At 34.9% G+C, this 15,800-nt stretch overlaps 1 protein-coding gene across 1 annotated transcript in view; it reads right to left on the bottom strand.

The window, feature by feature from the left end:
• The window catches only part of ANK2 (ankyrin 2), a 229,977-nt gene that overhangs the window by 64,533 nt on the left and 149,644 nt on the right, over positions 1-15,800 (bottom strand). The window contains 3 exon segments of the mRNA XM_049104827.1: positions 2,665-2,809; positions 8,371-8,421; positions 10,091-10,163. Coding sequence (XP_048960784.1) covers positions 2,665-2,809; positions 8,371-8,421; positions 10,091-10,163 — 269 coding nt within the window.

Raw genomic sequence — 15,800 nt, 5'->3', positions numbered from 1 at the left:
TTAATTTGTAAGCATTAAGAAAATAAAACAGACACACAAATCTAAATAATAAGAACTTGGATATACTTTTATCAATGGACAATAAATTGCATCTATTTTTGTTCTCCTGCATCCATGTACATCTTAGGCATCAGAATGGTTTTTCTTCCATCTCCAACTATACACAGACTGATAAGGTTCCTCTGGGGAAGTCATGCTAGTGCTTTACCAACCACAAGGTGGAGCTGTGACCATTAACACAAAGTCATGCCAGGGGCATGTCATAGACTTATGCTAGTGATAGAGTCCCCTTTCTAGCTCAGTTATTCAATTCAATACATAAAAATCCTAATTTGAAAATAAATCCATAATTCTAGAATATAAGCACCTCCTGCCAACACATACACATACACACACACCTACACACACATTGCACAGTGAGCAGGGAAATGTGGATGTATCCAGGAAGTGTTCTGGTGTTTTCATGCTATTTAATACCTACCTGGGCATGGTACTATTGAAAGCATACCAAATAAATAATGAAAAGTAAAAATGGTTACCAAAAAAAGAAAACTCCCATTGAATTGCATAAACAAAAGTTAAGAAAAAAAATCAGTGAAACAAGAAATCCATGAACATGAGATGTTGCTTATAAGTACATATTGGAGATCATGAATACCATCTGGGGTTCTTGAAATGCTAGTGTGGACCTGGAGATCAGACTGTGACCTGTTTGTTTCATATCCTCATCCTTTACATGCTGGTAAATGTTCAATTTAAGTAGAATCATCAAACCATGAACCTCCACTTTATAGAAAGAACTGTAAATTTTCTTAACCTAGTACTTTCAAAGAAGGAAAGAAAAAGGATCAGAATCAGGATCAAGAACTTGATCAAATAGACCATGTTGAAAATGAAGGGTATTTTCTCTGACAGTAATATGATTATTTATACATTATTATGAATTTGTATATGCCATAAATCTCATTTTATGAAAATTTGGAGTCTCTTATTGAGAATTTCAGATCGTGAGATCCAAATCTATCAGTATGTTAGAATCCAATATATAAGACACTGGCCCTATCACCAGTACCCCCATCTTACCCCCTGGGTGGCTCCTCCTTTTATCTATTGACCCCAAGAGCCATCCTCTATCAATGTCATGGAAACCAAGGGATCAATCTAATCTTCCTCTTCTTCACCTACCCCATGAAATCCATCACCAAATTTGGCTGGTTTTACCTCGTGGAAATGCTCTGAAATTTATCACTTCCCAAATTCTCTCCATGATTGCTATCACTAAGGTTAAAGGTCAAGTCTTCTCTTAAGAGCTTCAGCTAATACTCCTGCAATGATTTTTCAGATGGTTGCCACTGCCAGGTTTAGCCCTTTGACAGCTCTCCTCTAAAATTCATCCTTATCTCATGGTCAGAGGACACCATCCATCTAAAATGCATACAAGATCTCCCCTCCTTCACATTTACACCCTTCCAACACAGTGCTATTCTTTCTCTAACACACCATAAGCCTATGCTCACAATCTCATTAAGGCTTCAGATGCCCTCCCCAGATTCCCCACCATCTTTCCCCATCACTGTGTCTCAATTTGGGCTCATTGCCTACAGGAAGCCTGAGCCCTTGAGCCCTGGGGCTTCAGTTGCACTCTGTGGGGACTCTCTCTCACATCCCATTAGACTACGATTTTAGCAATTGTTTCCTGGTCATGCTTGTACTTCTAGCACCTGCCACAAAGCCAGCCCAGAAAAGCATTTATTACATGCACACTGAATTGTTTGAAAATAAAAAAAAAAAGGAAAGAAGAGGCATTGATGCTCAAGGAAAAGCCCCATGAAAAAAATTTTTTTGCTAATTATTTAGAATTAACTACACTTTAAGGTATTTATTTCTTAGACTGCACATATGTTAGCTACAGCTTTGAATACAGCCAAAATTAAAACTATAAACCTAAGATTATTGATTAATGAAAAACATTACACTGGATGAACAACCATATGTTAACCTAAATTGCCATTCTTTTGATGAGGTATCATGGAATGTTCTTATTCATCTTACCTCAAATAATAACAAAGGCCAGTTGTGCTAGTTAGTAATAATTTAAAAAATTACATTGATTTTATACTTCAGAATGGGACATAAACCTCTTCAGATTTGTCAGTAGAACTTGTGCTCCTTCAGATTTTGCTCAGATTGCTTTTGTATTCAAGATCTTGAAGGATTCTGGTCTAATTCTTTTTCATGAAAAAGTCAGTTTCAGGCATTTTCCTTTTGTTTCTTTTTTATCCTTCTTCACAACCTATTTTTATTCACAGAAATTATGCCACTAACAAAAATATGCATAAAGCAAAATGGTCCTTTTTATTGGCCTAGAGAAAAATGTGGAAAATGATTACAAACACTATACTGAAATGTAGAGCAGTCTTATCATTGCTCTGCTTCTTACTAGTTGTTGGACTTCTGCTAAGTTACTTAATCTCTCTAGGCTTCAGTTTCCTGTTCTTTAAAATAGGCACTTAAAGTTGCATGAGAATACAGTAAGATAGAACATGCCAAGAGTAGTGCAGTTCCTTTTAAGTATCCATAATTATGTCTATTTTTTTATTAACGTCTTGAAAAAGTGTTTCATTCCCTTCTGGCTGATACCAAGTGTTGGCTTTAGGTGAATACCTGTCGGAGCGAGCTCCCTCCAAGCTGTATCGCAGGTAATTCATACCATCCAGGAACTGACTGCTGGGTAGAGAGTCATCACCCAGTTCTTTCAGATCCTCGGGCCGGAGGTATTCTCCACCATCACCTGTCATCGTGTCATCACCTTGAAGCAATCAGAGGAAGATGGAGGGAGAATTATTTGTTGAATGTCATATTCACTACAAAATATGATGATGATTGTGAAAACCATCAGAATAGCACTGACATCACCAGAACACCACACAGCAGCCAAAAGCAGAACACATGCAACGACCAAGTGCTAAAACTTAGAGAAATGGTATTTGACACATTTTCCTATTGCTTACCAAGAAGAATTACCTGAACTGTAATTCTTTTATTATCAGTCCATTTTTGTTACTCGTTTCTTTATCACTATCACTGGTTTTTAGCTTGTATTATTTAGCTTTTTCCACCATGTGGACTACTTAAGTTCTAGAGACAGTTCCACTAATTGTGTACATAATGTCCGGCATTAACAGTCTCTTCATGTCATTGGTAATATGCTAAGAAATATCTACTGCTCTAAAAAAAACATGTGAGACAGTATGTAGAGGGATGTGATTTATAAGATTAACAAGATATACACATTGGGGAAAGAGCACTAGAATGAAAGGAGGAGATTGTGACATTTTAATAAACAACCTGGACTTTAATTTTAAAAACATTATGGAACATAAAAAGGATGTTTTGTTGGAAACTAGGTGGCTTCCCAAAGGTGAACTACAGGGAAAAAAGTGACTAAGTAATTAAGTAGTGGCGGAAAGATAAGTAGGTGTAGTAGCTCATATTTAGAAGCCCAAATGGTAAGGGTACATTCCCTGCCTGTGAACAGAAATAGAATGCTTTCAAAAATATCTTTTTCAGGTAATTCAATAAATAATACCTCATTCACAGAAAGGCTTTATATACCATTAATATGCTGAAATGGAGAAAAAAATAATACAGCTGAGAGAAGCTATTTTTGATGACTCTTTAAGATATTACTTAAGTCTTATGATCTATGTAAAGGAAAGCTTGAAGGAAGGTACTTCATTCCTATAACGAAGTTAAATTTTATTTATTTAATTCTCATTTGTTTCAAATAATTGTTCAAAATCAATACTAATTTATAAACATACAGCATTAAAGAATTCTAATGATATGTCTGATATTTCATTGTTTGAAGATCTCAGGGATATATCAAAGGATTATTGGCTCTCTAAATTACTTAAAGCTCATGAAAGACTAAATGAAAAAAAAAAAAGACCTTCCAGTAAATGGAGATGTAATCTATTCACCATAAGATTTTAGTCTCAAAACCAATGCATTTAACATCTGACAGACAGTCATAAGTCTCACCACTGAAAATATTTTCATGGCTCCTTGAGTGACACCATTAGATTTTTACTGAGTTTTAGCACGAGTTAGGCTACACAGAGTATTAATTAAAAGTTGAGTAGACCTGGATTCAAATTCTAATCCTATTGGATTAATACTGGCCTATTAATCTTTCAGAGCCTGTTTCCACAACTAGTAAATAGAAATGATATTAATAATCTATCTCATATAATAGTTGTATGAATTAAATAACATATAAGAATATATAATAAAGTGCCAGAATAAGTACTAGCTATTGTTTTTATTAATACAAAATAGTGAAATAACACATTAATGAAATATGAGCTCAATTTCATTTACACAAAAAATAGTTTTAAATGTTATAAAGAAATATAATTGTACTGTGTTTAAATATTCATAAATCTGATAACACCAAGGAAAACATAAGTTTTTTTAAGATATTATTTATTTATTCATGAGAGAGAGAGAGGGGCAGAGACACAGGCAGAGGGAGAAGTAGGCCCTCTGCAGGAGCTCAACGTGGGACTTGATCCCGGACCCTGGGATCATGCCCTGAGCCAAAGGCAGACAGATGCTCGACCCCTGAGCCACCCAGGCATCCCGTAAAATTTTCAAAATGTTTGTTAAAGGAGTCCCCTGCCTGCCCCTACATATATTTTCTTCTTCAAATTGTTCCCTCACAAAGCAAGATGTAATAATAACAGCAATCTACAGATGACACTATAGTCAAACACAAAATGCATGATGTTGGTCAACTTTAAGAACCAAAAAGGTCAGAGGAGAGATAGATCATGTTAGGACGGTGCGGTGGGTTCAGTGGTGTCGCCCCAAAATTTCACTTCCATTTGGAACCTAAGGATGTGAACTTATTTGAATATAGGGCCTTTACAGATGTAAATAAGTTAAGGACTTAGATGAGATCATATTGGATAAATCTAATGTGAGTGCCCTTAGAGATATGGAAAATGCTACATGAAGGCAGAGATTAGAGTGATGTGTCTACAAGCCAAGGAACAAACACCAAAATTGTTGACAGCCACTGGAAGCTGGAAGAGACAAAAGAGACTCTTCTCTAGAGCTGTGAGATGCTAGCATGGGCCCGCTATACATTTCTCACTCCCAGAACTGTGATAGAATAAATTTTAGCCACCAAGTTTGTGATAATTCCTCATGACATTCCTAGGAAATTCCAGTGAAGCTGGAGAAGGAATCGCTGAAGAAGGAATTGGAGCTGATCATTTGTTTGGATTTGCTTTTAATGGGCAGAGGTTGAGGCTACTTCAGGTGAGAGGTTCATATGTAAGGGGTCATGGAGGACAATAAAAACAGTATGAATGAAAGAGTAATACGTGTTACTTATTTAGAGAGTACTACATGAAATAACCTGGCAAAGTAAAAGTGCATGATGGTGAGCAATGGCAAAAAGTCCAGGAAGAAAGTTAGTGTCTAAACAGTGATAAAACCAAGTTAGACATTTTATTATTAGCCTTGTAGGACTTACTTGTTCCTGCTATTTCCCTCCTCTTGTGTAATTGGTCAATCTTTCCATAGGAGTATTTTTATGAGTCTAATAAGTTGGGGTCCCTCTTGTTTATTTCAGGAAGAAAAAAATTCTAAAGTCAATTCTATGAACTGGTTTACCAAAAACGAGCATTGTCTGGTTTGGATATAAGCCTAAATTATTTCCAGGAAAAAAAAAAAAAAAAAAAAAGCAAACTTGTTAGGGTTTGGGAAGACTAACTCTACTCTTACATATGAAAAAGTGAAAGGAATAATTGGATGCAGAATCTGTCATGTAATGCGAGGAGGAAGTGAGGAGCTCCACTGTCAAGTGTTCGCAGAAGTGTGTCAAAAGGAGTAACAGATGTTTCTCCTATACTTCATCATAACACACAGCCATTCTCTCAATTAGTAGTAGTACACATCATTCCACAGAACTAGTGAAGTTCATACAAACCATCCATGCACAAATCTTTGAGTATATGGGACACATGGGTCACATTTCTACAGGTATTTTAGTTACCTAAGTGTTATCACCCTGAGTCCCACCATATAACTTAACTTAGTGCTATGGCGCTGAGTCAGCAAAGGTAGGGATCAGCTCATGATCCTATGAAGATGCGGATGATTACATTTACAGCTGTGTTTCCATCTGGACCATACAATACTCTCAGACTGAATTGAATTCCCATTTCCACCATTTCCTTCCATTTCTCTGCCATGTTGCTCCATCAGGACTTATTTATAATATGACTGAGCTATTATAACAGCTTTCATACTGCGTTTACATTCCCCATTCACCACTTAATGACTGCGTGCTGTTGAGCAAACTACTTAATGTGTTTAATTAAGTCTTAGCATCCTTCTGTTCAGGTGAGCCTTTCCTTACCTGAAAAAAAATAAGGGGGAAATCATAGCCTATCTCATGCGGATGCTATGGGGATTAAATGAGACAATGCACTTAGCATTGGAAATGTTTATTAAGTGTTTTCTCTTCGGTCAGATATCTGCTTCCTTCCAATTTCTTCCTAATACACTTCTTTAGTATATCTATTACTGCTGGTTTAATCTTTATAAAAATCAGATTTAATTGTTTCAATCATTAATCAAAAACTTTAATATGTCCTAATTTCCCGGACTTTTCAGTAAAGAATTTAAACATTCACAGCAAAGCCAAATATGTTTTAATGCACGAGCCAAACCGAATGAGTGGATTATTTTGCCCTTCTCTGTCTCTCTCTGGCACTTTCCTATCTCAGGACCTTCCATACTGTTCTTTCTCCACTCTCTAAAACCTGTGTCACCTCCTATTAATCCTCAGTTTCAGCAAGTCTATGGGACTGTGCTAGATCTCTCCTTCTCTATCTCCCAAGGCAGATACGAAAAGTGGATGACAGAGCACCTGGGTGGATCAGTGGTTGAGCATCTGCCTTTGGCTCAGGTCGTAATCCCAGGGTCCTGGGATCAAGTCCCGCATCAGGTTCCTCACAGGGAGCCTGCTCTTCCCTCTGCCTATGTCTCTGCCTCTCTCTGTGTCTCTCATGAATAAATAAAGTCTTAAAAAAAAAAAAGAATATTCTTTTGAGTATTGATATACACACAACTATCAAAACAGAAGAGTTGTTAAAAAAGAAAGCAAGAATTGGCTAATATCTTAAAAAATATATGGCTGTATTTTGTCCATACGAATGATAAGTTCCATGAAAATATTTTAAGCATATAAAACATTAAACGGTTGGCAACATCAACCGCCAAATTTCTTTATACTAATTCTTTGTACTCAAAGTTATTTCACAATATTCAAATATATCCTATACATAAAAATTATTCAACTTGAATTTCTTTCTGGGGAAATAAATGTTACTACGTTTTTGGCTATGTCTAAAAGAAGGAAAGCTTGTTTTCTCACCATAATGACCATATTCTTGGTCATTAGCCAGTATTTCTCTCAAAGCAAGATCTTTTATCACTAAAAACTCTTAATCTATAACATTTTTAATAAAAGAATACAGGGTATTATAGCTAGATCTTATATTATACAGTGAGCAGGTCCAAAAAGCTATTTCATATAAGTGGAATTTCTTTAAAGCCAGTCAATACTTTGAATCCATTGATATTGGAATTATTTAACAGTTAGGAAATTTAAAAAAAAATTTAATTAATCACTCTATTTGACTTATAAATTTAGATTTTCATGTAATAGGTTTGCTTAAAGTGGTACCACATGTACTTTGGAAACCTCCTGGTAAATAGAATATTTTATATTATTCCTTTTTTCCTATATGCCGAAGCTCCTCCTAAATAATTCTTAAAGGTTTTTATTTTTATTCCTAGCTACTTACGAAAATTGCACTGTAACTATCAATTTCACATTTTTTAACCACATCTAAAACATATCTTCAGCCCAGAATGATCTGAAGTATATTCAGTCAAGCAGTCTAACTTAGTTTTAACAGGTTCATGCTAGTTAAATGTCAGCTTATACAAAGAATTATTTTTTTCTCTGAATTTGTATTCTAAAAAGAGAGATTAGTTTTGGTCAAATATTTATGATGCTCATTAGATAATTTAATTATACTAATAGGTCTCAACAAGACTGGCAAAATCATTAATAGATTAAGCAATTTATAGCTTTAAGCATACAAGTTAATGAAATCTACACACTGACATGCACACATATACAACTCCATCCATAGTACGCATGCTATTTTAAAAGAAGCAGATTAGTATTAGACACCCAGATTTAAATACAAAGCAAGTTGCTTCTATCTAGTTAAGAAAAATTAAAAGCAAAGCTTTCACTCCAATAACTTCCTCTAAAGGTACCTGAATCACTAAGCACTTCCCCATCAATAAAGTCACCAAACTGTTTAAAAGCTGTTAAGAAAGATGATCCCACAAAACAAAATATGATGTGCATATACGAATGCTGAAAATTAGCTGGCAAGTATTAGGATGGAACACAAAATTATAATAATACTTGGAAATACTAGCTTTGGCAATTATTAATTTACTTATAATAACATACCAACCAAATATGTGCTCGTTCTTGTCATAAGTTCTTGCAAGAGCTGAGATAACCCAGTGCCTACTACCAGTCAGTGAACAAACTGGCTCCAAATAATGACACCTCAATGTAAAATTTTACCTTCTGATTATATCTTGAAGAACCTAAAAATCTACTCTATTTCTCAGTAAAAGCAATTATTATTGAGAACAGTACTAACTCTTTTCAGCCTGACTAGTTTTTAGTTCTTTTGTCTCTGCAGTAAAGGACTCCTTAGTGTCTTCTATGCTTTTCTCAAGTCCAGCTAGCATCCTAATTACTGTTGTTTTAAATTCTGGTTCAAGTGTATTACTTAAATCTGTTTTGATTAGACTCCTGGCCATGTACCTCTTCTTATTCTTTCTTTTGAGATGAGTCCCTCCATCCTGGCACTTTGTCTAGATCTCTGTCATCTTCTGTGTATTAGGAAAGCCTGTTATGTTTCCTGCTCCGGAGAGTAATGCTATAGGAGAAGAGGTCCTATATTGTCCAGGGCCTGGTGCTTCAGGAAGTGTCTTGGTGTATGATGTGTGCATTCTGATGTTGGGGTTTGGCTTCTCCTTCCCTCAGATTAGTCTTCTGCAGAGTTTCTCTTTGCCTGCAGTGGAGTGGTGGGACTTTCTCCAGTGTGGAAGCAAGTTTTAACTGGTGTGGCAAGTTTTAACTAGTACTATTTTTTATGGCAGTATTTTTTCAAACATATACATTTGATCAAAAACTCTACTACTGAAATTTGGTTAACACTTCATTTGCTGCATTCATGTGTTTTTGGCAGATTTTTTTCGCTCAAGAAAAGTCAACTGCTCAAATTGAAGTAGGAAGGAAGCCAGAAACTCTTGTGGAGGGACAGACCTACAGCACCATGCCCCATCCACATCCCAGGCAGCCCCTTGTACTTCTTTTAGAGCACAGGCTTCTCAAACTTTGACATCCACTGTCTTAGATTATTTTTATCAAATCCTAAAACGATACAGAGCATATTTTAGGACTCAAAAAAATCAAATCTTTATGTTGAATTAGTATGACTTACTGACTTGCTATTTTTAACCTTATTTAAACCTCCTTTCCCATAGACTTAAAATGTATTCTGTTGATCTGGCCCAATGAGAAACAGAAATTTCTTGATATACCACTGAGAGAGTACACTTCAAAGTCTTTCACTTTAAGGTATTTTAATAAAAAGTGTATTTTAACATAATTAAAACATATATTAATAATTATGGTATTATCCAGTAGATTTTTTTTGACAGATGGTCAATTTCCAGTGTCTTTCTCCTTTTCCAGTTCTGCTATTTAGTAAGGCATTAAAGATAATACCCACTGAAAAGAGACTAATCACTGTCCTCTTTTCCCCAAATGACAAAGGTAGATGTTTTGAAACAAAGGCAAAAAAAAGTGACTTTAAATGTACTAGTTCATTAGTCCCTGAGAAAAAAGGATTGCTTGCTTGTCTTTGTGTAAGACAATGACTGGTGTCATAGGAGACTGAATAAGTCTTACCTTCTTCATCAGAAACATCAAGAACCTCAGTCATCGTCTCAGGAACATTTAGCTTGTGTTTTTCAGTGATAGTCTGGAAAGAAAAATATCAATACACATGTTAAAATCAAACAAAAGAGCAAAAGAATCACAGAGGAGGTCACATGGACAACATCAACAAGCCATCAGTCACTGAGCATTTCATCTTTCCACATGTATGCTCTGGAAGCTTATTCTCTTTCATGAAAAGTCATTTGTTCTGTCTGAAGATAAATGATCATTGACTCCAGTGAAGTCATATGAGAAGTTCATTATTTTAAGTTCCTGTTTGAAAAGTAAATTCTTTAACAATGGCATTAATAATTAGTCATATTAGGAAAGAAGATTAATGTTTTCAGGGCTTCCCTAAAATGAACAAAGTAATGTCTAGAAAAGCTTGAAAAAAAAGCAACGAACATATGCAATTTATTAAAAACAAAGCCATTGGAAAAGAACTTGTAAACAATATGAAAGACAAACTATTTGGGCAAAAAATGTGATGCATCCCCTTCTGGATCAGAGGATCAGCAGTAGAGTCAATTATCCTTATGGTATTTCATTGGTCTACAATTCTGGTTTGTTGCTTATTCATCTGCAAAGGCACTCCAGAGCTGCCAAGTCCACTGCCTTCCATTTCTGATATGTGACGCAAGGTTAAGAGACCAAATTCTGGAGACTGGCTGCCTAGGTTCTAATTCTAACTTTGTCATTTATAAGCTAAGAGGCTTAACAAGTTCCCTTATTTCTCTGTATCTCAAGTTTCTCATCTGTAAAATAGGAATAATACTAGTAGTTCATAAAATTGTTAGGAAGATTAAATGAAATAATATATATAAGAACTCTAAGAAAAGTGCTTGGAATATGTTAGCGCTCAATAAATACCAGCTAGTATAACATCATTATTATAATTGTAATTCAATATTAAATTCATCTTAAAACTGAAGAACCTCTGAACTTTTTAGTCATTTAGGTACTCAAGAAAAATTTTGAGTGCCTACCACATGCCAAACATTGTTTTTAGACACCAAGGATACCACAGTGATTTAAAAAAAAAAAATCCAAATCTCACTACTTTAAATATAATCTATGGTCAAATCTCAAATTCATATCTCTAGTTTCTACACTGAAAATGCAATAAGTGCACTGATTGGCATTGTTATGGGAACTCTAAAAATCTAATCTCTGAAAATCAAATCTTCAACTAAAGTCAATAAAATACAGTAATAAACAGGGTGTCTTAGGTTTTTAAGCTTTGCAACATAGATATTACAGACTTTTTTGAATGGCTACAATGACCCTATCACCAATTATTTTCTTTCCAAAAGCAGTAGAGAACTTCAAATATATTTACAAGGAAATTCAACTAATTTGAAAATATATTCATATATACATGTATAATACCTGTGTGTCAAGAGGGAGGGACTGATTAAATCATAATGTGATACTATATGCCCTTTCAGTGGTTCCCCATTTCCTCAGAAAAGAAAGCAAAGCAAAGTGGCTCAGAAGACCCAGGTGATATAGTAAGGAGAAGGAGGGAGGCCTCTTCTCACTTCATGCTCCAGCCATATTCACAGGCTATGTTCCCTAATACCTCTTAAGTTTTTCCATATATTCTTTCCTTGACCAGAAATATTCTTCTCTCTTTTCTTGGCTCATATTACATATTATTTCCTTGGAGAAACATTCCCTAATCCTTCCTGATGAATTGTTTAACTGTGATTATCTGGTGTTGTGTACTGCTACAAAACATATATATATATATACATATATATCACATCATACACAACTGTATCTGCCCACATAAGAGTGTGAGTCATTAAAGAGTATGTTTCCACAGAACCTGAAACATAGCAGGTGCTTCTCAAATATATATTGAATAAATCAATGATACAAAATTAGGCAAAATATATTTAAAATCCATATTACAACTAAATAGATTTTCTTTTGGGTGATAAAACAGTTGAAGAATGGGGACAAAGAAAAGTCTCGTGTTACCCTGATGAAGGCACAGTTGAAGATTAAAGGATTGAATTCAGCTTTCCTGCATGTTGTTTATGATGTTTAAATAATTCCATAGTGTCTTATTCACTGAAAACAAACTAAACTTTAGTAATGACAAAAGCATCCATTCAAAATTCTGGACAATAGCAGCTGGTCAATAAATATTGGTTAAACGAACAAACTTAAGAAGACTATTATAAATGATTATTATCATTTAATCGTTTTAATTTTAAAGATTTATCTATTTATTTGAGAGAGCATGAGTGGGAGGGGCAGAGGAAGAGAGAATCTAAAGCAGATTCTACATGCATTGATCATGGAGCCAGATGTGGGGCTCAATCTCAGATCATGGCCTGAGCCAAAACCAAGTCAGATGCTTAACCTACTGCACAATCCAGGTGCCCCTTCATTTAATTATTTTAATAGTAATTAATTTATAAGTTTAACATGGATAAATTAAAGCCTATATTCATTATCTGTGGTTTTCAACTCTAGTTGCATATTAAAATTATTAGAGAAAAATTTTAAATACCATCATTGGATCCTATCACAGAACAGTTGAATCAGAATCCCTGAGGGCCCAGCTATGAGAAAGTTGCTCAGATGGATGTACCATGCAATTTAAATTGCAACCCATTTGGAAAAGTATATAAATTGCAGAAAGTGATTTTCACTTAAAATATAGGAAAGAGACAGTGACATCCTATTAAACTATGATAACCTACTAAGCTTTTATTAAGAAGCATTTAAAAATATTTTTATTATTTTTTAAGCTTTTTATTTTGTTTTATTGTTTAATTTTTTAATTTTATTAAGATTTTTAAAATTAATATTCTCAAAGGGAGACAGAACATGAAAGACTCCTAACTCTGGGAAACGAACTGGGGGGGTGGAAGGGGAGGTGGGCAGGGGTGGGGGTGACTGGGAGACAGGCACTGAGGCGGGCACTTAACGGGATGAGCACTGGGTGTTATTCTATATGTTGGCAAATTGAACACCAATAAAAAATAAATTTATAAAAAAATTAAGATTCTCAGTGTAAATAAATGATTCAAAAATGTGAAGGAATATCTACTGTACTAGACTACACCAGGAATGTTTATTTTTTTAAAAAAGATTATTTATTTATTTATTTATTTAATTATTCATAGACACAGAGAGAGAGAGGCAGAGACACAGGAAGGAGGGAGAAGCAGGCTCCATGCAGGGAGCTTGATGTGGGACTTGATCCCGGGTCTCCAGGATCACACTCCCGGCTGCAGGCAGCGCCAAACCGCTGCGCCACCGGGGCTGCCCAGGAATGTTTATTTTATGGAGGTATTCTAGAGGATTTGCCCTTCATAGGAAACATTCCACAAGAGGATGCTTCTCTATTTGAAAATAAGTGATGGAAATGTTTTTTAAAATGATTAGATTATATTGCCTGATGTACTTAGTTTACATTTTCAGACACTGATAGTAGGACTATATTTTCTGAGTATCTAAGAGTAGAGTAGAATTTTTAAGAGTGGAAATACCATTGCTTTAGTTCGGTCATTGAATACTATCAAAGTTATTACCAGCAAATATATGTAGCAATGGAAAGAGTAACACAATGATCACACAAATCACAGATTTTTTTTTCCTGTATAGGTAGTAAAAATGCCCCCTATATGCAATGCACTAAGTATAGTATGTATTAGTTCATGATATAGTGCTTGACCTTTAGAAGGCCATCAATAAATATTTGTTGAATGGATGATAAATAAGTCTTCCTACTTATGAATAATGTTATAAGAAATGAATACATATTTTCCTTTAAAATGGAGTGTCCTTTGAAAACTTGATTATCAAAATATAAATATGGTTTTATACAAATGCATCTGAATAATACACAGAAAACAAACATATAATTAAATGATCATGGGCAACTCCATCTGCTATAGAATCTAAGATTCTATAGTTAAGATTAGAAACCACTTTAAAGTTAAAATGGGTAGTGTACTATGCACAAATTTAATAGTATATAATTAAATCAGATAATACAGCAATAAAAATAGGATATGATAAATGGAAGGCTTAATAATGAGTTTTTAATATTTCATAATGTAGGAAAGATGTAAAAAATAAAGCATTAGCACTTAACATGCTGTTTTGTAAACAGATAACATCTGGTTTGTTTTATGCAAAAGAAAAAGTATATTTAACTGACCTCCACTTAGCCTACTCCCCTTGTCAACCATTTTCTTTGTATCACATACTCAGCAAATCACAACACATTATGAGTGATCTTGGCTAGTATGCCATCTTCTAATGCCCACATGCAATGGCTCCCATCAGTGGGGTGACAGGCTTAATTTGGTTTTGTTCCCAACCTATTTATACCAAATGTGTATGTTAACAATGTCTGTAGTAACTTAAATAGTATGTAAATAATATTTTTCCACAACAACTAATGTAAATAGTTTGGAAATCTCAACAAAGACGAGTCACCAAAAATAACTGCTACTCAATTAGGTGTGGTTGAAACAATTAAAGCAGATTAGAAAAAAAAGTATGTCAAAATTTCAAAAGGCTCTGCACTCAGAATAATGTCACTTTAACATAATATACAGGATGAGTACTGGGCACCAGGGTGGCTCAGTCGGTTGAGTGTGTCCAACTCTTGATTTCAGATCCAGTCATGAAATCAGGGTCATGAGATCCAGCTTTGTGTCAGGCTCCATGCTCAGTGGGGAGTCTACTTGAGATTCTTTCTTTCTCCCTCTCCTTCTGTCCCCCACCCCCATGCATGCTCTCTTTCTTTCTACAAAATAATGAATCAATCTTTTAAAATACATATATATGCATATATATATATACACATACATACATAGGATGAATACTATCAAGATATAAATATCATAGGATATAGTATGTAATAGTGATGTTCTTTGTGTAAGGATGATCATTTAGCCTCCTAATCAATGGGTCTACATTCAAAGGAAAGATCTTGACTCTACATCAAAAGGTGTCAAATGACTACATGTATTTATTGCATTGCTACTTCTATGATTCCCATTTTAACTGACAGCATCAGATAAAATTTAGGACTTTGAATATTTACATTTTTTTTAAGATTCTATTTATTTATTCATGAGAGACACAGAGAGAGGCAGAGACACAGGCAGAGGGAGAAGCAGGCTCCATGCAGGGAGCCTGACATAGGACTTGATCCTGGGACTCCAGGATCATGTCCCAGGCTGAAGGCAGGCACTAAACCACTGAGCCACCCGGGCTGCCCAATATTTACATTTTCTTAATTGTCAAAAATGTCCCCATTATTTAAATGATAATATAATGTTATTTTTATTTTAATAGTTAACTTAGCAATTTATGATGTCATTTTTATTTTAGGAAGTTTTGGTTTGCTTAGCAATGATTATAAGCAACTTAAAACATGATCATTTTAAAATTATGCAAATAATTGATGACAGTTTATCAATAAGTAGAGGGATGAGTCATATCTCAGTCTTCCAAACTGCCTTAGGGGATTGAGCCTGTTGGCTTCTGCTGCCAGAAATGTGTCCCCGGCACTCTGATGTTCATTCCAGCACACACGCAATTATAATCCTGGGAGAATGCTGAGCTGCCTCATACCCCTGCTGGGTTCCCCAAAGTAAAGTTAGAAAAGCAAAGGTTAAGGAAACAAACCACAACTCCAAAATGT

This window comes from Canis lupus, chromosome 32, assembly GCF_003254725.2.
Source record: "Canis lupus dingo isolate Sandy chromosome 32, ASM325472v2, whole genome shotgun sequence".
Classification (NCBI taxonomy): domain Eukaryota; kingdom Metazoa; phylum Chordata; class Mammalia; order Carnivora; family Canidae; genus Canis; species Canis lupus.
This window is presented reverse-complemented; position numbering and strand designations above follow the sequence as displayed.